Source organism: Rhinolophus hipposideros (genome assembly GCF_964194185.1).
Source record: "Rhinolophus hipposideros genome assembly, chromosome: X".
Classification (NCBI taxonomy): domain Eukaryota; kingdom Metazoa; phylum Chordata; class Mammalia; order Chiroptera; family Rhinolophidae; genus Rhinolophus; species Rhinolophus hipposideros.
This window is the reverse complement of record NC_138046.1, coordinates 3,931,578-3,955,425: the sequence shown is the minus strand read 5'-3', so window position 1 is coordinate 3,955,425 and position 23,848 is coordinate 3,931,578. Positions and strand designations below refer to the sequence as shown.

The following is a 23,848-nucleotide window of genomic DNA, read 5'->3' as shown; positions in this document are numbered from 1 at the left end:
ATATTGAGTGAAAAAAAGTCAGGCACAAAAGAGTGCATAGTGTATGATTCTATTTATATAAAAAAATACAGTGATAAAGGAACTAGTCTACACTATAAGAACTTCTTAAACTTCTGATGTGGGGTTGTAACTAGACAGGGTCAGAATGGCCTTTTTATGCACACTATGTTCTGTATCTTGATTAGAGCACTGATTACATGGGTTTGTTCACTTTGTGAAAATTCATTGAGATTTGTGTACTTTAGTGCATGAATGGATGTCTTTAAAAAGTATCCATTAAAATGTACATTTGAGATCTGTGTTTATTTCTCTGTCCATTAGTTGTGCCTCAATTTTTAAAGTGGGTGAAAAAGGCCCAAAGACACAAGCTGTTCTACTTTGCTCTAAAAAAAAAAAAAAATCACAAAACTAATAGAGGCAAAAGTCAAGAACAATTTAAATGACAGGGCTATAACAAAAAAATCTGACTGCACAGTTAGAAAATGTTTTTAGTAGGAAAAAAAGAATCAGCTACTTCCAACAGTAAGAAAGTTTCAACAATGATTCAAGGATAAAAACAATAAAACCTCAAAACATTCAGAATCATATGAAAAATTGGAAATTTTGCCTTATATAGTGTAGATGTAAACGTTATTATGTGTGAGATTGTTTCAACAATAAAAATGGAGAAAGGGTTTTAGGAACAAATTTTAAACTGTAAACCTAATAATTATGTTCCCTTAGTACATTAAAAAAAAATACCCTGTCTTCTGAGTCACATACAAAGTATTATTTTGGAAGACAGAGAGTAATTTGAGTACATAATTGGTTGTATGTTTATTTGGTTTGAAAAAATAAATTGTAGCATGAAAAAATGCAACTCTTTAAACCAAAGCAGGCTTTTCCTATTTAAATATCTAAGTAGAGAAACAACCAAATTATTTTCTATTCAAAATCCAGGATATTTTAATCCAAATCCTGGCAAAGAAAAGGAGTTTGTTTAACTATAGTGACAGAGCTGACCTTGACCTGAACCCTGTGCTCCTAAGAAACAGGAATGGTTAAGAATTCTCCCTTTGTGTCCTGAGAAACAATTAACTTCAGTGGCACATCTTCATCCCTTCACGTAACTCATGTAAAACTCATGATGACTCCCTTGCTGACCTGCTTCTATAAAACCCCAAATTTCCTTCCTCTTCTATAAGATGTATCTCATTAATAAAGGTTCTCCCTGTTGCAATAGCCTGAATAAAATCACCCTCTTGCTTGGTGCAATTATCTTTGACAAAGCTACAGTAATCAAAACAATATGGCGCTAAGAGAGTAGATCTTAAAAGTTCTCAAGATTTAAAAAGTTTCACAAGATGGTTTTTTTTAATTGTAATTATGGGGAAGAAAAACAGTGTGGTACTGGCATAAACACAGACATAGGCTAATGGGACAGAATAGAGAAACCAGAAATAAATCTTCCCATATGTGGTGAAATGATTTTTGACAAGGGCACCAAGACCATTCAACAGGGAAAGGACAGTCAATAAATGGAGCAAGGGAAACATAATCTGAGATTCCTTATGGAAAGTTCCAGCAAAGCAAACTTAAAAAGGCCTATGTAGTCAATTACCACTTTTGCTGCATTTATTTAAATCATCAGGCACATGTAATGAGACGAGACTTACTTTGTAAATAAGAATCAAAAGGGGGGAATGACATTTTATGGGAGCTATTTTATGTTTCAATGGAAAACCATAGCACATATTAACGGGCCATTAGATTCTAGTTCTATTTGTCTTTGATCTACTTTTTCTCTCTTGGTAAATTATATCTTACTTTCTATTTTGTCAATCTGTAAATTAGACTGGATCCTGCCATCTTGCACAATTTGTCAGTATCTACCAAATTCTCAATGCTTCTAGTTTCCTGCTGGCTACAACTCTCCAAATTAACATTTCACATTTTTTCTCAGCCTCCTGACTTGGCATCACTGGGGACTAAAACTGCCCATTTCCCAAAGTCCTGCAAACTGAAGCTAGACAACCTGATTAAAACTTGAAGGAAATCAACACAACACATCATGCATTGGTGACATACATTCATGCTGGAGTTGCTGCTGTGTGTGCCACTCAGGATGCTATAAGCTCACCACCTAGAAATCCTCATACCAGGTCGCCCTGCCACCAAGTCTCAACAGTTGGTTCAGCTGGTCCCTAACAAACAAATGGTGACCAAATGAGAAACTGACTTACATTATTCAAGGAATGAAGAACGTCTATTCTTTCCTTGATCAAGAGAAAGGCCAGATGGGAAATCCAGGTCAAAATAGAGGGGTAGGAAGACCCTGAGCTCACCTCCTCCTATAATACACCCAAACTACAATTACATATAGAAGAAGTATCACTGAGAACCACCTGAAGACTAGCAGAGCAGATTTTCTACAACCATGAATATGAAGAAAAAGCCACATTAAGACGGGTGAGAGGGGCAGAGACAGGGTCTAGTCAGGACCCACACCCACAATGTGATCACCTACAATGGGAGGGATGTCACACCTGCAGACTTCCACCCTGAGGAGTGAGGGATCTGAGCCCTATTTCAGGCTCCCCAGCCGCGCAGCAGATCCACACTGGGAAAGGAGCCCCCATAATATCTGGCTGTGAAAAACAGTAGGGCCTAAATTTGGGAGAGCTGAAGGGCTGTAGGAAACTCTTCTTGTAAAGAGCTCGTGTGCAAACTCACTCATAACAAGTCCCAGCACCGAAGCAGCAGGCTGAAAATGGCCGGGGTCATATGTGAAGGAGATACACTGACTAATCTTAGGGGAAGTATCAGAGGGGCAGAGATCTGCTTGAACTTTCTCTGGGGATGGAAGTGCTGGCAAGCACCATTAAAAAAAATTCTCCTTCTACCAAGCTGTCCTGGCATTGGTGGGTGCCATATATGACACTGTCAACTAACCTTGCTAACACTACTCACCTCACACTGGTGTTTTAGAGATCTCATCTACCCAACCTGCCTGTCTCAACTGGTGCCCCTCCAGAGTGACTCCCATTCTACCACAATAACCGGGCAGCTTTTTCCCGCACCAGCACCCACCCAAAGTGGCTCCAGACCCACTAAACCCGGGGTGGAGATTCTGCAGGCACCAGTGTCCCTCAAAAACAACTCTCACCTGCCACACTCAAAGGGTGGGCTCGGATGGCATCAACACCCCTCTGAAGCAGCTCCCGCACCACCTCCCCTGGCAGGCAGCCTCAGCCAGCACCAGTGCCCCTCCAAAGTGGCTCCCAATCCACGGAGCAAGCCCACAAACACCAGTGCACCTGCAATGGTCAGAGCTAAGCCTTACAGCCAGCAGCAGTTAAAGCTTGCTGCACTCATGAGCATGGCAGCAGCAGTGGTGGTAAAACCTAGCAGCAATCTACACCAGGGGTCTGGCCTACACACAGGTTCCCACAGCAATGGCAGCCAGGCCTCACAGGCAGCTGGGGTGGGGGCAGGCCCCACCCATCAGTGGTCATGGTTGGGCCTTGCAGACAATCAGGCCAGAGGCCAAGCCCACCTAAAAGCACACCCACAACAGTTATAACTAGGCTGTACTGAGACTGTGAAGAGACAAGGAAAGGCATTACATAATGATAAAGGCATCAATCCAACAAGAGGATACAACACTTGTAAACATCTATGTACCTAACACAGGAGCACTAAATACATAAAGCAAATATGAATATACATAAAAGAAGAGATTAACAGTAGAACAATAATAGTAGGGGACTTTAAGATCCCACTTACATCAAAGGATATGTCATCCAGACAGAAAATCATCAAAGACTAGCCTTAATGGACACGTTAGACCAGATATATTTAATAGATATATACAGACATTCCTTCCAAAAACAGCAGGATACACATTCTTTTCAAGTGCATGTGGAATATTTTCCAGGATAGATCACATGTTAGGCCACAAAACAAGTCTCAACAAATTCAGGAAGACTGAAATCATATCAAACATCTTTTCCGACCACAATGGTGTGAGACCAGAAATCAAATACAAGAAGAAAACTGAAATAAAACACAAATATGTGGAGGCTAAACAACATGTTACTACATTTCTGGAACTCTAGGAGCAGTGAGCAGCTGATATCCAAAAACTATCCAGAGATATAACCTGCTGGAACTGTACAACAGGTAACAGACTGACCTGAGGGTCCTCGGAAGGACTCAAGTTGACATTGACAAAAGAGGGCCTGTGCAAGAAGCTCTGCCACCCCTTCTGCTTACACATCATTTCTATGTAATATTCAGGTAATTTGCTAGGAACTGTGTCTGTCCCAAATTTCAGACATTCCCAGGAATTTCAGAGGGAAATGGAGGGTATTAGAGGTGCATAGTCAAACTCCATTAAATTAAGATTCTAGAAACTCTGGAGATATATATATATATATATATATATATATATATATATATATATATATATATGATTCTCAACCAAGGTTAAAAAAAATAGTCCCTCTCCTGCAGACTATCAGTGAAGCGGGTCAGATAAACCCAGAAGTAATTACATCACAGCAGGAAATACACAATAATAGAAATGGTGCAAAGGACAGAACTGGTCAAGAAGAGGAAATGATTAACTGTTTTAGGTAAGATGAAGTTTGGCTTCAGAGGATATAATACATACACAGAAATCTGATTCATGAACAAGAATTCACCAGGTGGACAAATATGGAGGCATGAGCCAACATCCTGACTTTAGGTTGTGTGTCGTCTTTGCCTTTTTCTGAAATGGCAGCTTATTCTCTAGAGGGAGAGGGCAACGTGCTCTAAAAAAGGAATGAATCAAAACGATGAATGCAGTGGGAAGAAGGATCCAAACAGAACAAACAAACCAGGTAATAAGAGCCTGCAAGGAAGCTGAGTGTGCTCACATGGTCAGCAAAGGAACAACAGTGAGGGCAAGAGGAGGGCATTAGGAAGAACAAATACAACATGTCCTTCAGCAGAGAAAAGGAGCCATGATTTCCCTTTGCCCAGTATCACTGACACAGTTTAAATGAAGAATCCCTCTGATTGGGATTCAGGCATCTTTGAAAAGTCTGGCTTCCCGTGTGAAAATACTTGCTACTTACCATTTGTTATTTCTAAATATTAATTGCATATCACTGCAGATAAACCTGGCAGTATTAATGCTATCTGTAGATATTCAGTGCAGTTATAGTTTGTGAAACCATATATCGTAGGGATTTTGTGCAATAGTTTGAAGTAAAGCTACATATGGCATGCTTCCTGTTTTTAAGAAAAAAAAAATTCTCCTGGGAGAGATATGCATCAAAAAAATAACGTCAATACAACATGATAGGTGATAGGTTCCACACACACACCAAAAAAAATGTATTGTAGGAAAGCAAGCTTGCAATAACCTGCTTTTTTGCCTGTATACATTCCCTGTCCCTGCTTCCATTTGCCTATAAAAGTGTTTCATTTTGTACAGCTCCTTAGAGCTCCTTTCCATCTGCTAGATGGGATGCTGCCTGATTCAAATTGGTTTTTGCCCAACCATACTCTTAAATATTTAATATACTTCAGTTTATCTTTTTAACAGATATACCAACCACAGAATGTAAAATTGTGAGCACAACTATAGACCGGCCAGCCCGTGAAATCAATTTAGAACGTGTCCTCACCACAGTAGCTCTCACTGAGGGTTCCTAGTCTACAAATTTTGTTGGTTTCTAAGTTTTGCTTTGCTTTTATTTGAAAATAAATATAGACATCTAGTAAAAAACATCGAGAAATGCTACAGCATGTATTACCTACCTGAGAATTTTGCAAACGCAATTTTCCCAGATGAGAGCTAAGTTGGACTCAGCAATGACTCGTCTTTCATTTCTGATTACCTCGGCTTGCTACTTGTATCTGGAAGAGTTTCCAGTGTGAGCTAATGGGAGAAATTTTGTGGAAATGGGGTGATAGTCACAGTAGGTCAGGACAGAAGGCAGGCGATATGTGAAGAATGAGAAAACGGAAGAAATAAAGGTAAAGGGAACTAAATAGTAGCCATAAACACTAGTGTCCATCAGGTAATAGACGTTCAATAAACCCTGGGTGAATCAATGACTGAGATGGAGGGAAATGTAAGACTGGTGTAAAGAGGACAGAGAGATGCAGAAGTGAAGACAGAAGACAAGCACTAACACCTGTAAGAAAAGGAGAACCGGTGGAGTTCAGACAGAGGAAGTGAGGTATATACTCCACATCAAGAAAAATAATACCTTCATATTATATTTTCCTTATTCGCTTCATATAAATAGTGTGAAAGATGTCAGTTGAAGAAGCAGGCTGTCTTTCAAAAAGGGGAATACTATGATCCTTCTTCTCAGGGTGCTCATACTGTTTTATGTCCTGGTGCTGTCAGTGGAGACCAACAGGACCCTGGACCTGGGATGCTGGAGGGTTTACTCTGGGAAGAAAATGCATGGCTGTATCTGTGAACTGTAGCTGCTGCTCGACTCTAAGCTCCATAAGAGGGGGTTTGGTGCCATGGTCACTGCTGTATACCTACCACCTGATACAGTGCCTGGCACACACGAGGCAAGGGAAGTGGGCAGCCTCTAGAAGGTGGAAACATCAAGGGAACAAATTCTCCTCTAGAATCTCCGGGAGGAATGTAGCCCTGCCAGTACCTTTGACCCCCAGAGCTGTAAGACAACAAGTGTGTGTTGTTTTAAGTCACCATGTTTGTGGCAATTTGGTACAGCAGCCATAGGACATGATGTGAACATCTGTCTGGTTCCTCAGTCATGGTGAGCTAGATGATCGACTGTCCCCAGATCAAAAAGCCAGCAGCAGAAAGGAAGCAGGTGGGGTGAAGGGGTTGCCAGGCAGAACTCTTTGATGTAGTACTAAGCTGTCTCTGAGGTGATGAGATTAGCTTCTCGGTGGCCATGATAGTTTATGATGAATTCAGCATGAAGACCCTGTCCAGGACAGTATCTACTACCACAGGGTATCATGCAACCAACCAGCTGGCGTGGGGGAGGAATGTGACCAATCGAGAGACTGACTGAAAAAAAATTATTGATTGGGGATGTGTCCCCTTTGACTTTGTAGTCTGTGTTATATTTTATTTGCCAAAAAGACAGATTTTTTTCAGGTAGGAGGAGAATGGAAGGCTTCAGTAACAACAGAAGAAACCGATGGTCATGCCCTATAGGAAATGTCATAGAGAAAGTAGGCTGAAGGTTGTCCGGGTTAAAAAAAAAATAGCTGGAAGTATGCTTTGGATGGGCATAGAGCACAAAACATAAGAAATGAAGAGAGGAAAAGATGGTATGCCAGCAGAAGGAAATAAATCCTCTTCCTCCTGAATAAATCATGGTGAGCCTACACAAAGTCAAGGCAGCAAACAGCTAGTGGTATGGGAATAGAGCAGGGTAGCGTGAAAAGAAGCTCAAGACGACTTTGAGGATCCCAGTGAGAATTCCCAGAACACACAGCATGAAAGAGGCTTACAATGAGGTTTCCCCACAGAATTATACATTGTAAGCTAGTTGAATATCTAAGCCTATAGAATGTCCACCCCACAAAGGCAGGAAAGGCAAGTGGTATGCTCACTGTTTAACCCACAGCCCTGAGTATAATGCCTGCATTAGCAGACACTTACCGTATTTTGCCGTGTATAATGCACACTTTTTTTGCCCAAATTTGTGAGGGAAAAGTAAGGATACACAGTATACATGGGTAGTACTAATTCCATATCTATATAAATGTTTTTAGTTCTTTTATTTATGCTTATGAGTTAAAAGTGTAACTCTAGACATAAATAACGATATCCGTATGCAAAATAATACCCTGGAATACGATAATCAATTTTGTCAAACTTATGACGAACTTGCAACAATGAAGAGTTCTTGGCCTTCATGATGCGTAAATATTATAAATTTGTTACCGGTACATAAAATTCCTTGTACCTTGTATGTGTTCTTGTGTTTTGTAAATATTTATTACATAAAATTTCTTGTACCATAATGTGAAAAAATAAATGCTAAAATTCCTTTATAATACAAAAACAAGTTCCTCAATGTAAACAAATAAAAATTTGAATTAAAAATTAAAATGAAACATTTCTTCCCTGAAAGTTTAGGCCAAAAACGTGGGTGCACATTATACATGGCAAAATATGGTAAATATGTGTTAAATGAATGAATAAATGAATTTCGATCATCACCAGATCTAGAATTTCTTAGATTTGGAGCAGGTGTCAAGGATTACCAGCTTTATGTATAAATAAGTTAATACTATTCGATATTATACTTATGAATATTTACACCCTTAACTTCTCCTCTATTTTTCAGGTATTCGTGAGTACTGCTATATGGAAGTTGATACTGAATAGATGCAATATTGCCAACCCTCCCACTTTCCATGATATTTGAGTCAAATTGTACTGTCACGTGTGATCCGGGAGCCATTTCAGCCCTATCGAAGTTTGTTAAAGAGTCAGTAGGATGCCTCGCATGGCATTTTGTTAGCTTATAGATCAGGTAGAGACACTGGAAATAGAATTCTGAGTTCAATAATTTTTCAGAGACTAACTATCCTGGGCCATGTTTTCAGCTGTTTTACATATGAGAAAATGTCCTTTAGATTATAAAATGGGATGTAAATTGGCCAGGAGTAAGATAAGTTCAATTTTTCAAAGTCAAGAATGTAAAGTGATACATGAAAACAGATACTGAGGCACTAATGATGTGATCTGCATACCTGCTATGACTGGATGCTATAACACCCTCCAAAGCTACCAGGGTTGGGTTGCCAGGCCTGCAGGGTTATGGAAGGTAAGCTACATATCACGGAAAAGAACAAAAATATGTGCTTTGTCCAAACTGCACCTTTCAATACTCGATTTATTCTCTGACACTTTAGGAAAACTGAGCTTACCAGATAGTTTACCACCCTTCACAAAAGAAAGAACAGATTTGCAGGAAGAGAAAAACAATGAGTTCAGTTTTAGACACGTCAAATGTAGGTACCTATGGAACTTCTATGCACATAGAGCTTGTGCAACAACTCCAATAATGATTCCCTCAGCCTTTGGAGCTTATTGCCTTAGCCACGATCCGTTTTGTCCATTTATCAGAGTGTGCAATATAGATATGATTATTGTATGTGCACCATGACTACGCATGTCTGAGATGCACAGGTCCAGTGGGTAACTGGATACCTGAGTTTAAAACTCATGGGAAGATGTCTGGACTAGAGATTTTTGTGTGTTGTCAGCACAGAGGTGCTAGTAAACACACACACACACACACACACATACACACACACACACACACAGAGGGACTTCCACTGCCGGCCATGTTGGAGACTAGTACCAGACTTGCCCTCGAGTTGTAACAAACTGAGCATGAAAGTCTTGCTCAATTGAAGAGACAAAGATCAAAGTTCAGAGAGACTGAGGTAGCTAGAGTTTGCAGAGCAGAGTACCAGAAAAGAGGGAACTATGCAGAGAAAGAACAACAGCAACAAAAAATTTAACTACAGGCCCCTTGAATCTGTTGTTGAATACTAAGCCATGAGTGACTAGGATAAAAAATCCATGAGACTAGGCAAAGAAACACAAGGAAGCTTTAAAATGAACAATCCCCAGAAGTCACACAGAGCTGGAAGATGTTTAAGTTCCACTTAGTAAGAATGAAGAAACAAAAGAAGTTAGAACTTTGTAGTAGTGCTAAACTAGCCAGTAAAAGATACATTATATCTGTCCTAACAAGATTTTCAAGAAGCCTGAAATGGATCAAGCTGATCCACAAATAACTGCCTACAAAAGGAAATTCAACACTCTTTTAAAAACTCAACAAAATTGAAATTCAGTAATCACGACGCCCAACAGCCAATAAAAATTACTAGACATTAAAAAAGAAAAATGTGACCCATAATGACCGATAAAAATCAACCACTAGGAAACCATGTAGAAGAAGAAACAAAAGAGGGCAAGATAGAATTCTGGGAAATACCCAGACAAGATTTATAAGGTGAAAAGAAAAAGGACCTGACAAGAGTTACCTGAAAGGTAGAATACAAAATAATAGAAGAATCAGAAGACTGTTGAGTGACAGAAGTCCTGTAGAGAGAAAGTTTCAAATAGGAGGTGATGGTCAACAAGCAGATCAAGCAATATAGAGACTGAAAGTGTCCACTGGATTTCACAAGAATATACCTTCTAAGCCTGATCAGAGTAGTTCTAGTGGAGAGGCTGGGGAAGAAGCCAGATTGCCAAGGGTTTGAGGAGTAAATAAGATGTGAGAAAGAAGAGATGCTAGTCATTTCTTCAAGGGAAGAGTATCTCTGACCCAGGGTAGGCAAGTATGGGTACAGTTTATCTTTGAAAATATGTTTTTAATTCTGTAAGCTTCTTTACCAATGTCTTTTTTTCTCTCACAGTCACATTTCTTCCTAATACACAAACAACTCCAAACAAGAATTATAAAATTAAAATTGTTACCAAAAAAGGCATTCAGCAGCTTCTGAACCTGAATATTGCTGCCCACGGTACGGTACAATCCCTCTGTCTTGATCCCTAGGGAAAGAAAAGCACGTCAATTTTGTTTATATAGCTGGAGCTTTCATCTACCTCTAGGTAGAGAAAGTAGGTACTTACACACTGGAGTCAGTTCAAACAGGAAACGGTCTCCCTACTCTCTCCAGCCCTCCCCTGCAGTAGGGCAACAGTCCTGAAGCATCTCTCCAAATTACTCTCTTCATACTTTCATTTAGATAGTACCACTCCCTCATTAATCTGAACAGAAGAGAATACACTATATAGTAAATAAAAGAATATGCTTAGGTGGGTAGCAGCAGATGGCTACGAATGGTGCTACCATCTTGGAAAGGAGCTAGGATTTCACTGAAACAGGAAATATCAACCTTCAAGATGCCCCTGAGCATCTTGAAGAGAGGGCTGGAGTGTGGCACTCACGAAACAAAAGACCATTTTGTGCATGGAGAAACACTGAAGCAATATTTCAAAGAACAACACCTGCTCACACACTACACCTGCCCTCATCCTAAATATTCTCAGATAAACTAGAGAGTATCATCAAACTGGAAAAATGCTGATTCCACATTTACCTGAGTTTAGCTTTGCCCCATCAATGCTTAAACTAGTATGTACTGTGGCAGAAACTGAACTCTTGTTTATGTAGGATTACCATCAGAACACTTCTTGAGGAGTACCAGGTAGTATTTGAGCCATTTGGAGCTATTTCTCTTGAAAAGCAGGAAGCCACCAATTATCCAAATATACTTGGGTACCGCTGGTTTGGGATTCACTGAAATTTTACAAATTGTGCCTAGCGTTCAAGGTTTATAAACAATCTTTAGTCCTAAAATGGGTCCCAACCAACAGGCGACATCATTGCTACTTTCAAAAAATTGCCCCAGGATAAATCCAGAGTGACCAGATTCAAACACTGCCAGGGCTACAGTTCATTATCTTACCTTTGGTCTCAATGACATTGATGCACTTTCTCACAAACTTGAAGCCCACTTCATTCAGCTCCACTGTTTCAAGCAAAGGAAAGCAGAGTTAGATCCCCTGTAAAAAGCCTCACTAGCAAACATTCAATCATCATGCTAAGAGACCGCAGTGAGAAAACTAAGGGCTTGGTGGCTCATCTCCAATCACCCTTAAATAGAAAGGTCCTTTTATTGGAGGGGCGGTGGTTAGAGTTGTTACTCCTTATAACACAAAATGCTTTCAGTTAGCCCTTTGCATTATGTGTGCTTCTGGCATGAGAAACATCAAATGTGAAACATCAGGCTGGAAATGCACACAATTTCTCTCGTGTCTGGAACAGGAAGGGTATAATGTGTTTCTTTATATTATGGCTATTACTCCCCCATAAGGTAAGACAGAGTGACTTCCGTAGTTCAGTCAACAGACACATGTTTACAATATAGGTCTGACTTTCATTCCACACAGCAGCGTCCATAAACACACTAGCATCAATATCACGTCACTGACGATAGCATTTACTGGCAGTTTATAATGTCAGTAGATCAGAAATACGACTCACTTTCTTCCTGTTTCGTTATGGGGCTGTGGTATATCTACAAAAGAAGAGAAACAGAGAGAGCCATGGCTATGGTGAATACTACAGGTAAGTGTGGCAAATCATATTAAATCAAAACCATTAAGGACTCAAAGCTTTTTACAAGAAGGAAGAGTGGGCTGAACAGAATCAGTCTTGGACCAGGTCCCTAGAAAACAATTGGGTTAACAATCCCTGAAGACGACACTGGATTTCATACAGCTCACAGCAGCCGAACATGTAGACTTCTTAGACATTTACTTACGAAGAGTTTTTCGGTGGAGCCAGAGAACATGCGAGAAAGGAAGTGGTTTTCTCATGCATACCTGAATAATGGGCATTGATGATAAAACTGAAATGTTCCCTATACCGACCTCTCATACCCCAAAGACTAATTAATCGTTTTTCTGAGGAAAGGCAAGTGTCCGTCTGAAAGAGACCCATACATTGACCCAGAATTCTCAAAGGCATTCTGAAGTGTCCTGTGATAGCTATGTGAGAGACCAAAGCAGATCTCTGGCTCTTGACGTCAGTCTTGGCTCCGCCTCGACCTCCTGGTGAAGTCTGGGACATGTCCAGATTTGGAAATCCATACCTCTAAAATCAGCATGAGTGATGTGCATGCCGCTTTAACAACTTCTCCTTGAAAGGGAAATGCTCTGCATATCTGTGTATGCCCATGGGTACCTCAATGAGTGAGTTTTCTATGCTGGCCAGCCCTTGCTGCCACTTTTACAAACAAGATATTTGGGAAAAGTCGATCTTCAAAACCTGAGGGAGAACAAGTTCGGGAGAGGGAGTCAAGACTAAAAGGCCTTGCAGAGCCTCGGGGCACCCTCCTAGAGAAACCTCAAAGGCATGTAATAATGAAGCTCCAGATTTGTGGGAGGAGAAAGAGGGGAGACAGGTCCGGAACACACTCCCGGTGGCAGTCCTCACAACACCGCTTCTCTCCTGCCATCTTCTTGGCTGGGTTGCCATAAATGCAATCTGGGTCTGTGCAGCCCTGTTTAGATTCCAGAGCACTGTGGACCCACAGAAAGAAAACCCTAGAATGTAATCCCCCTCTTAGCAAACGTTTGCCTTGAATAAAGCAAGGAGATTAGAACGTATCGAATACTGTTGAGTCTCAGTAGCTCTGTAGCCATCCTTCAGACTAGTTTGAAGCACCTAAAACTAAAAATTACATAATCGTTGACAGACTGGCTCTCACTTGATTTTTAAAGCAGCCCTGTGAGGTAGGTACAACAGAGATTATCAAAGGCATTTTACTGAAGAGAGGAAAACTGAGTCTCTGAGAGATGAAATAACTTGCTCAAGGTCATACAACCATTGAATGGCAGAACCAGTATCGAATTCTAACCTTTTGAGACTCCGACACTAGGAAGCTGATATTATTTCATATGCCACTGGAAGACAACTACTGAGAAAATACTGAAGAGAGAAAATGCTTTTCGGTGATATCTGACTATTCGTATTAGTGTTTCCAGCATAACCACTAACCCTCTAAGGTATCGCTTGTCCTCCTGTGTAACAACAGCCTTCTACATAGAGTGGTAAATTTAGGAAACAGGACGGCAAGGCCGTCTCCTCCACTAGCTGTACCCTTAAAGAGAATAAGCTGACTTGGGAATGTAGAGGGTGCAGCAAAACCATTTTGACTGAAATCTTAATAAATGCTGTTCACAGCCATGCCAATTATTTTCAGTCCTTCCATATGAACACATATTAATTATATAATCTGAAAAGAGGCTTAATTTTCTTTAACATCTTGTGGGCACAGCTGCATAACTTAAACTGGAGCAAGGAGCTAAGTGCCTGGATTGTAGGCCCAGCTTTCATTCTTTCTGTGAGGGGAATCCTAGAGAAGGTCCTCCCCATCTCTGGAATTCAAGTTGCCTTACTTGTTAAACAAGAGATGTCGAATCAACAATTCCTTCTAGCTCTAAAAACGCTGTGTAAAGGATCTATTACCCTTTAATTGTCCTAGACCCTCTGGTACCACTAGAGGGCACTCACATACCGGGCTATGCTGCCCAAGTACTACCCAATGTCTGAAGTCACTTACAGGCTCTTTCCCATCCATGGCTTCCATCCATAGCCTTCTGTTCGCTTCTGAAAGGGCCTGCAGAGTGATGGTTCCTGGCCTAAGGGAGAAAATGACAAGTTGAAAGCAGAAAACTCACTGAGAAAATGGAGTCTTGTGATCTAAGGTCTGTCTCAGCCCTGGGAGGTATCACACTCAGTAGGCACAAGCATTACAGAATTCCAGTTTTTCAAACTCTCTTCTACTGGGGAAAACAACAGAAAATTTAGAGGACAGTAACTTTGGGGACCCTGGGGAGGTGGTATCTGGCCGGCCTAATGCCAGGGTCAGGCAAGGAAATAGGAAGGCCTATGCCAAGACACCCCACTATAATATACATTTAAATTGGCCCCATTGTGCTTCAGCCAAACTGAGGCTCTCCCTGCGTCTCTCTTGGAAGCCAGCCATTTGGCCTGGGCTCTAGCGGGGAGCATGTTTGTCACCAGCACATTCGTCTTCATGAAAATGGCCTCGCTACTTCCACCATCTAGGGTGTCCAGGAGCTTCAGCTGACTTAAGCAATCTTATGACTAATTAGCAACAACTCGTAGTTATTGAATGCTCACTAGGGACTGGATCCTATTCTAAGTACTTCAGTGGTACTAATGTATTCAATCTGCCCAGGAAGCCTATAAAGCAGGTACTACAGTAATTCCTATTTTACAGAAGGGAAAACTGAGGAACAAAGAAGTTAGCTAAGTTCACATAGTGGGTAAGTATGCAGCCAGGATTTGAACTTAGTCATTCTGGTGCTGCAGCCATGTTCTTTCTTAGGCACTACACTATAAGGCGTCTTCAGTATGGCAGATAGCCTCAAACCCAATTTTATTCTATTTCCTTACAGACTACCTACTTGTACACCCGGAGATCCCCCAAGTTGGTATACTGTGTACGATCTTTATAGATCTTCACAACCAAACTGGCAATTTAGGATTGACCATATTATTGCAAGTGTCTGCCTCTTTATGACATTATGAGAAGCTTGATCCTGTCATTCCTTCTACGTTAAGATGAGACCACTCTCAGAGGCATGACATGATAGGAACAATGATGAGAGACCCTGAAAAAGTCACTGGACCTCTCTTGGCCTCAGTTTCGTTATCCATCAGGGTGTTGGAACAAACAAGCTGGGAGGTCCTTTCCAGTTGTGGTATTGTGATATGCCTGTTCCACCTGCCCTCCCATCTCTTACTTCATTAAAGCACTCCTTAAAAAGAAAGCTCCCAAATTATCTTCAAGCCAGATCAATTGAAAATCAGGAGCTGGCTTTGAGCACTGGATTCTTTCAAGTTTACTTTGCCCTTAGAAACACCCAGCCTTTTGGATACATTTCAAGGAGCGAAAATGTCTAGAAATCTGAGTAAAGACAGCTACCCAGTTGAATCCTGAAACCAAAAGGAAGTCAAGCAAGCAGGTGGGCCACAGACATACAAACAGACACTAAAGACCAGATATGATATTAAAACCATTCTGGAACTCAGCTTCCCTATCTGAGAAATAGAAAATCCAGTGTGTATCCTGGCTTTACCTTACCAAGAAGCTGAAAGAATAAATAAGTGGCTCTTCAGGAAGCACTGGGAGATCCTGGAGTGCTACAGAAAGTCAGGTTCGAAGAACAATATTGTTATGAACAGGATGACAGGGACGAAGAGCAGTGACTCCTCGTCCAGGGTCTTCCATTATGACCTTAGACAAAGCCTGTGCCCTCACTGAGGTCTCAGTCAGCCATGTGGAGGAAAAGGGCACATACGGCACATCTACAGCAGACTACAGAGGTTAAGACTGTGAGCTCTACCGTTTTCTAGCCGTTTTCTAGTAATTTAAGTGACTTCACTTCTTTCCGTCTCCTTGTCTTCCTTTGTGAAACAGAGATAATAACACCCCTACCTCATGTGACTGTGGTTAGGACTAGAGGAAATTATCACTTAAAGGGCTGAAATGGTGCTGCTGTTGTTGTTGTTGTTATTATTATTATTATTGCCATTCAAACGCTGATGGGCTATGAGCCTGTGGCTTCAAATACTGGTAAGAACACTTGTAAAAAGTTCTCCTCTGTTCCCAAACTAGAAAACAAGATTCACAGAATCCTTTGCTCTGTGCCGCAGGGAACACAAGTACAAGTGCCTGAAGCCTGCTGGGAAGGCCGACTGTTCCTTTTGTCAGATTGACTAGCCAGGAAAGCAGATGTCACATCCCTCGGAAAACTCCACATGCGCAGAGGTGCCTCAGTACCTTCCCTGTTATCCTTAACGCTCTATTTCACAGCACATTTATTCTGCTTATAATAGACAAGTGGATGCAATTAAAAAGAACATGGCCTTTGGAGACCGACAGACCAGGGTTAGAGCTCAGCCTTGCCACTACGTAGTGACTGTGACTGGGCAAGTCCGTTAACCGTATTCCAGTATCAGTCATCTCACCTGTACAGTAGGAGAGGGGAGTAAACGAGGGAACATTTTTAAAAGCACCCAATATGGGGTAACTAAAATCACAGACACATCACAACTTTGATTCCTAGGTCTAGTCTCAGAAATCCTCAGCATTCCGGGGTAGGAAAAAAATACATCAGAAAATGAACACCAAATTTAGTTTCTACCATGAACCTTGCATAGCACTAGGGGCAAGATGCGTAATTGTGAGTTGGTCCCAGGTCCTAACACTAGGGCCAAACTGTTTGCAACTGCCTTGAGTCTGTGGGAGTATTATTTGCAAGAAGGTTGCAAATTTAAGCTGGAAAGGGAATCTGAATGAAATTAGAGGCAGGAAATTTTCATTTCTTTTAAGCACCTTGATGCTTCTGAGACAGAGACACTAACCATTCATGAAAGGGGAGCCACAGCCAACAATCATTTCCCCCTTCCTACTGGGCCTGCAGCTGTCTGGAAAATGAGTGACAGCCTCACGTTAACCGGTAGCAGTGTTTACCAGTAACAGTGTTTATGATCACAGCCGTCTTTGATTGGGACCATTCATTTTAAACAAAAAGTCCTATAGATTCACAAACAGAAATTTAAAATGGGGAAACTCACTAGTAGTCATTTACTCCCCTCATCCCCTTCATTAACAACCCCCTCAAAAAAGTCCTCATCTCTCAGACAAATCTTTCTGATTCCAGTTACTTACAGTTTTGTTCATATGATATTGTACTAATTCAACCTTCAAGTTCCTTTCTAGTAATCTGATCATTTTGTTTGATTCTATTGTGTTACCAAGTGCCTAAGAGATACAAACAACAGACTGAAAAGAAATATAGAAATACCTTTATTCACCGGATTTTGGATCAACTTCCCACCTACATAACATGCTAAAGTAATTGCAAATGTTCTCCTTTTAAAATGTAAACATTAAACTCCCATCTAATAAAATTGTGCATGCTCAGAAAACAAAAAGAAGGCACTGGAAGGAAACAAACGCTGTCAAGCCCAAAGTCTGTAAGCCTTAGCTGAAATCGGAAAGTTGATAATCAATCTATTTCCACTTTACATAAATATGTGCAAAATAGGGAAATTCTGTATGATGCTCCCACCAAGTAGGTGAGAAAAACTCCCCAGTCCCACTGCCATCCTCCTAATCTTTGGCATCTCTGAGAGCACAAAATGTGAGGAATTACTTTTTCTACGTGGAGCAGATGACGCAGAGCTGCCTGAAACATGCATAGAGTGAGCCAGTGCTGGGCCAGGTCTAACAGGGACCCCTGGGAAGGGCAGCCAGAAGAGCCAAACAACAATGTCGTGCATGGATTTACTCATTTGCATCAACAAGAGCTGACAGAGGAAAACAAGAGACCTACACAAGCTCAACACCTGGCTCACGGGGACACTGCCAATTCACACCAGCACAGCTTACCTTTCATTTGTTTCTATGTCAAAACAGAACCTCTTGTCAATAGATTCCGTCTTCCTTCTCACGCAGTACTTCAGGGTTAAGTCCAAGGGCCCCTGATACAAGAGAAGGATTAATAGCCAATTTGGGAAAAAATGCACAGAAACCTCTTCTGCCTCCCGCAGTGTCCTCAGTGTCACTTGGAAGGCAGCTGTCAGGGCAGCAGGGGTGATGTGTACCATCACTGAGAACCCTGGCCCTTCAAACGGTGTTTGCAGCAAGAATCAACGAATGGCTGAGACCAGGACAAAATACTCAAGTGGGCCATCACTCCTTTCCAAGTGTGGCTGATTAAATAGGAAGGTCACTACGTATCGTGGAAAGGGAGTGTAGGAGAAATGAGCTGCCCAAATGGCATTAAGTGTGCACAATAAAATTTTCATGAGACTTTTAGGTCGGAAGGCTGCAATGGGTAAGTGGCTTTCTGCAAGCGTTCTTCCATTAGAGTGGCAGATGGAGGAGGGGAGACAAACATTTGTGCTCCACAGCTCCAGACTCTTGCGGATGACAGGATTGCAAAAGCAACTTCTCCAAGAATAGTGCAGGGGTAGAGAACAGAAGCCAATGTGTGTATCAGTGAAGGTGGCATTTGGTATTTTGCATGTGCTGGATTAGTGTGGTCTGCCTCAGTCTTGTGCGCACTGAACAAGGCCATTGGAATCCACTGTGTCTACAGATTAAAAATTCTGTCTATTATCTCAACAGAGACAATGTGGGACAGGAAGGAGAAATAACGTTAATCGATCACGTAGTAGGTGCAGCATATGACACTGGGTATTTTCAAACCAACTTTCTTTATAACAACCCTTACAGGGAAGTGGAGCTCAGAGGTAAAATGACTTACCCAAAGTCACCCAAGTTGGTATAGTGGAAATAGCAATAAACTAGAAATCTTAAAACCTGGGGCCTTGTCTCAGTTGTGCCTTTTACTAGCTATGTGAGCCAGGGAACATCATTTTCACACTGAATCGTAACTTTGTACCCTATTAAATGGGAATAACACTACCCACATTGTTGTCTGAGATTCAGAAACAATGCCCAAGTGCCAGGTTTAAGCCTAAGCACTATGCCATCCAAACTGGCCCATACAGCTGCTCATCCGCTACTTCTCTCTCATTGGCACACTTGAACCCTGAAGGCCTATCCTTTTGCTGCTCCTGCACTATAAAAAACTCGGTAAGGGGGATCAAATATATGGTGATGGAAGGAGAACTGACTCTGGGTGGTGAACACACAATGGGATTTATTGATGATGTAATACGGAATTGTACACCTGAAATCTATGTAATTTTACTAACAACTGTCACCCCAATAAATAAATAAAAAAAAAAAGTCAACTCAAAATGCATCCTTCAATCTGCCTTCCCCACGCCAACACTTAGGATATTGAGCGTCATTGGTCTTTCAAGATAAGAGTACTTTACAAGTGCATCATGCACTCACCATCCCTCTTTGAACTCTCAACTCCCTCAGACTTGGTGGCATCGCAGCTCAGGGGCTTAGGCCCTGCCCACCAGTCCAGGCTCACCTGCAGGCAACCCTGTCAGTTTTATGTGCCATCTGTGCAAAACTACTTGTATTCCCACACACATCGTGCCCTTTCATGACTCCGTAACTCTGCATATACTGTTTCCTCCACCCGAAATGACTTTCTCTATGTACTTTGCCTGCATAAACTCTTACTGGCTCTCGAAACTGCACTTCTACTTTAATTTCCTCCCAAATTACCCACAATTCTATTAAAGCTTCCTGTTTTAACGTCTGATTTACCTACTTGCCTGAGAATGCCTTAAGGACATGGGAAGTGTCTTATTTGTCTTTAAATCTCTAGAAGCTGGCAAAGAGTTAGTGCTCAGTCAGTGTTCACAGTGCCACTTTTCTGATAAGGAAAATGACACTGGGCGACAAGTCATTTAGTCAAGATCAAAAAGCCAGTAGGCCACACGCTAGGATTTAAAACCAGTTCTCAAGACTCAAAATGGAGTGCTCTTTTCCTCTTAGCACAAATGCCTGACAGGGAAGGGATGAGAATCTGATAAAACAGCGCTTGGGAGGGCGATGCGCCAAGTGACCAGTGGAACCAATGGTGGTCAATAAATAGGCTGAACGAGTAGGGAACAGTGCTAAGTGTCCTAGTGCTGAGGAGGGCTAAGTCCTCCACTTTCAAGTTTGGCTAACCCTAATTCACAGTGCTGCTGGGAAAGTAACGAGGCATGTGACAGAAAGTATGCACCTCAGCACCTGGCACACAGCAGACATTCAACACAGTGGCTTTTCACCATGTTATTATTTCTTCTTATTATTACTTCACTTATATTTATATTTTTTGCCTTTCTAAAATACAAACTAGTAATAGGAACTAAATCAGAGAACTGACAAGGGACCATTTCCAACTCCAATTTAGGGCAATTCAAGTAACTACTTCCACCCCCTCTTCCATTGAAAGGGAAGACCAAGTTCCTCTTTCTGTTCCGTTAGGAATCCCATATTAAAGCTGCTTAGGCTGACATGACTGCAGTTTTGCAAGCAGCCACTCAATGAAAAGGGAAGAGCGGCAAAAACGAAAAGGAGAGCTTGCTGTCAGTTGCTAGGAGGATATGAAAGTGGTATCTCCTGCCTCTGTCTTGAGCTTTGTAGTAGGCACCTCTGAGAAGGACAGGGAGGGCTTAATCAGCTTACTGTCTACGAGAGGAACGTTAACATCCAGATTTAGAGAGTAATGTGTGTATAAAAAGGAAAGGAAGAGACGGCAGGACATGGTTGCTTATAAGGCCTTGCCAGACACATCAGCTAAGTCTGGCAGAACTGGGACAAGATAAATCTACTGGAATCATACTGAAAGGTGCTTTGGCAATAGGCAGACTGGAAACTAAGGAGAGTTTTGGAGTCATAAACGAATAACCAGCCCACATAGCAGCATGGCTGAGGATTCTAAAAACCCCAGTGGCTAAAGACCCAAAACAGGTATTTTCAAAAGACTGCCACTACAGATTTTTGAATTGGAGTTTTGGAGGATTTGGAGGCAGCTGGTGACCACAAGATGGCCTCGGGTTTTTTTTTTTTTTTTTTTTGAAAATTAATTTGGGGAAGGTATTCTATAATGTTGTGGAGATTTTGTTGGGTATCCGATGGGCATGCGTCCTGTTTGGGAGACCACCTCAGGGATGCTGTGGATACCTGGTCATGGCATTGGACACCAGAGGCTGGACATTAATGAATGCCAACTATAATTTTATATATATAATGTGATGGTTCGGTGTGGGGTCGGAGGGATGGTGGATGGGGGGAGGGGGGTTCACAGTGTGAGGGATATGGATGATGAACGTCTAAGTATTACCTTGTTTTGTACACCTGAAACTAATAAATAAATAAATTTATGGAAAAAAAAAAAAAAGACTGCCACTAAATGTCAGTCTACTCTAATTTCCTATGAACAAGACACAGGACAGCTCTTCAATGACAACTACCAGCAATAGAGAAAAATGGGCCAAATTTTATCCAAATTCCTGCCTACCTAAATTCAGTCTTCACGCACACAATGTTCACTCTGAACAAGTGAACATTGTTTCACTTTGCAAACAATTTGTAAAGAATGAAAATCCTTAAAAACCATGTGCCAAGCCTGTCTGAGCTGGAGACAGTTAAGCCGGAGACAGTTAAAAGGACACATTGAATTACTTCAGAATGTGAATAGCCTGTCTATCAGCTTTCATCTTAAGAAAGCGTCATCGTGTGTGTGTGTGTGTGTGTGTGTGTGTGTCTGTGTGTGTGTGTGTCTGTGTGTGGGTGTGTGTTCCCCAAACTCCTACAAACACAGGCAAAAGTGAGATGATAAAATAAATGCTTTGCTTGCATGGTCTAACATAACATAACAACATATAACATATAACATATAACAACATATAACATAATACACAACATATCATAAAACATAACATAACATAACATAAAACGTAACATAACATATGAGGTTCTTCCAGGCAAGTAAACTAACTGTCTTCTTTGTACAATGTGACAGGCACTTGTAATAATGTAGTAAGTACTCTGAAAGTGTACAGGTACGTTCAGAAGGGTTGATGTACCAACAAAGCGCTTTAACTCACTGAGTAGTATTTGGTGCAATGCAAACCTATGCCAAGGAGACACATGAAGTGTCAGACTGCATATGGCAGTGACAGACTTCTTCTCTAACACTAGGTCAGCATCTACCCTTTGGGGAGATGCAGTCACAGATGCGCGTGAGAAAATGTGGAACACAAAACAACTGACCTGCTTAGCACCTGGCTTCTGCTCCATAGGTGTCATGGTGAGCGTCTTGGTCTCTTTCTCATACTGGCAGTAGTATTTCACCCAGGATATTCCCAAAGCCCCTACAAAAATAGACACAGGTGAGCTGGCAAATTCAGCTTTGGTTTCATGGCCATCCCACCCCTAAGATGGAAGCTGCACACAGCTTGCTGTCGAGGTCATGCTCCGGACCCAGTCCTCCTGTTCCCGAGCTCCAGCCATATAGGGTCACCTACCTGCCTGGTGTGCACATGGACAGCCTAACCCTCATCATCTGCTTTCACATCTGCTCTGACTGCTCCAAAACCCTCCTTGCTGTGTTCCTCTGCACACCCCATTGCATGAGCTGGAAATATCTAGTCTTCCACTCCCACTGCCTTGTAATGTGGCCCATTAGACTGGTGGTTGGGTTCTGTCCATTCTAGCCCCTAAATATCTCTCCTTCAGTTGTCTTCTCCTCTCCATTCCTTCTGAAACTGAATTAGTTCAGAACCCTATTGCTGACTTAATTTGTTGATGCCATGTAATTTATAACCCAAATTTGAGACATACTAAGAGTGAATACGGCACTATTAATAATTACATCAGCACAATGTGTTTAAACCAGGATTGTTCTTGGCAAACCAAGGCCCTACAGACACACTGCATCCTTGCACACATCTGTTCCTTTACTCATGCAGTGGTATACACCTGGAATTTTCTTTCCCCTTTTCTTCACCTGTCAAGATCTCACTCATAATTCAAGTTCCAGTTCAAATGTCACTTCCTCAGTGAAGCCCTCATGCATATGTCCCAAATGCTGTGCTCAACATATTTCATTATAATTCTTGATATGTTTGTCTGTCTTCCTCGTCAGACTGTGCACTGCTCGAGGGCAAAAACAAAGGCTGATCCACATTTTTGTATAATACAGAATTACCCCGTCCAAAATGTCAATAGTGCTGACACTGAGAAATCCTGCAATGCAGAGCTGAAGGGATGAAGCTGACACATGAAAGAACACACACATCTTTGAAAACCATCAGAAGCTAATCGCTATACAGCAGGGGTGTCCTAACTTTTTTCAACATTTTTTACCAAGGGCCATATGCGGTAAAATACACAAATAGCCGGGCCACTCACTCGAGGTGAAGTACGTATTGCTTCACCTGGTTTATTGAAGTAAACTAAATATGTTTTTGGAATTTGCTGCAGGCCGCAGTTTGGACACCCCTGCTTTACAGGAAGAAAGCAAGACAATATCACTCCTGCAATCCCAGGCTTTCTGGATCGCAGTGGTTTCTGCCACTGCTAACTTCTGGGTAGCTTCCTGCGCCTACTCCCCAGGTAGAATAATTCTGGGCAGGGCTTGAAATCACAGGGTCAGAGTTCCTAAGGAAAATCATATCGCACACACAGCCTTGCATCATGTAATTAGGAGGCAGGAAACTTGGGCCCTGTTCAATATTCAGTGATCAGCTAAGTTAATTAACCTACTTTCCTGGGTTAGCAATGAGCAACTGTCTTGCCCACTGAAATCACGATG

The 23,848-nt window shown here is 41.6% G+C and overlaps 1 protein-coding gene across 5 annotated transcripts in view; it reads right to left on the bottom strand.

Annotated features, from left to right (window-relative positions):
- Window positions 1-23,848, bottom strand: part of OPHN1 (oligophrenin 1) — a 314,749-nt gene that overhangs the window by 135,157 nt on the left and 155,744 nt on the right. For all 5 annotated transcript variants that reach the window (XM_081043828.1, XM_081043829.1, XM_081043826.1 and 2 more), the window contains exons 10-15: window positions 22,306-22,406; window positions 18,001-18,092; window positions 14,137-14,215; window positions 12,054-12,087; window positions 11,476-11,538; window positions 10,481-10,555 (exon numbers count right to left, since the gene is read on the bottom strand). In XM_081043828.1, coding sequence (XP_080899954.1) covers window positions 10,481-10,555; window positions 11,476-11,538; window positions 12,054-12,087; window positions 14,137-14,215; window positions 18,001-18,092; window positions 22,306-22,406 — 444 coding nt within the window. The remainder of the gene's footprint in view (window positions 1-10,480; window positions 10,556-11,475; window positions 11,539-12,053; window positions 12,088-14,136; window positions 14,216-18,000; window positions 18,093-22,305; window positions 22,407-23,848) is intronic.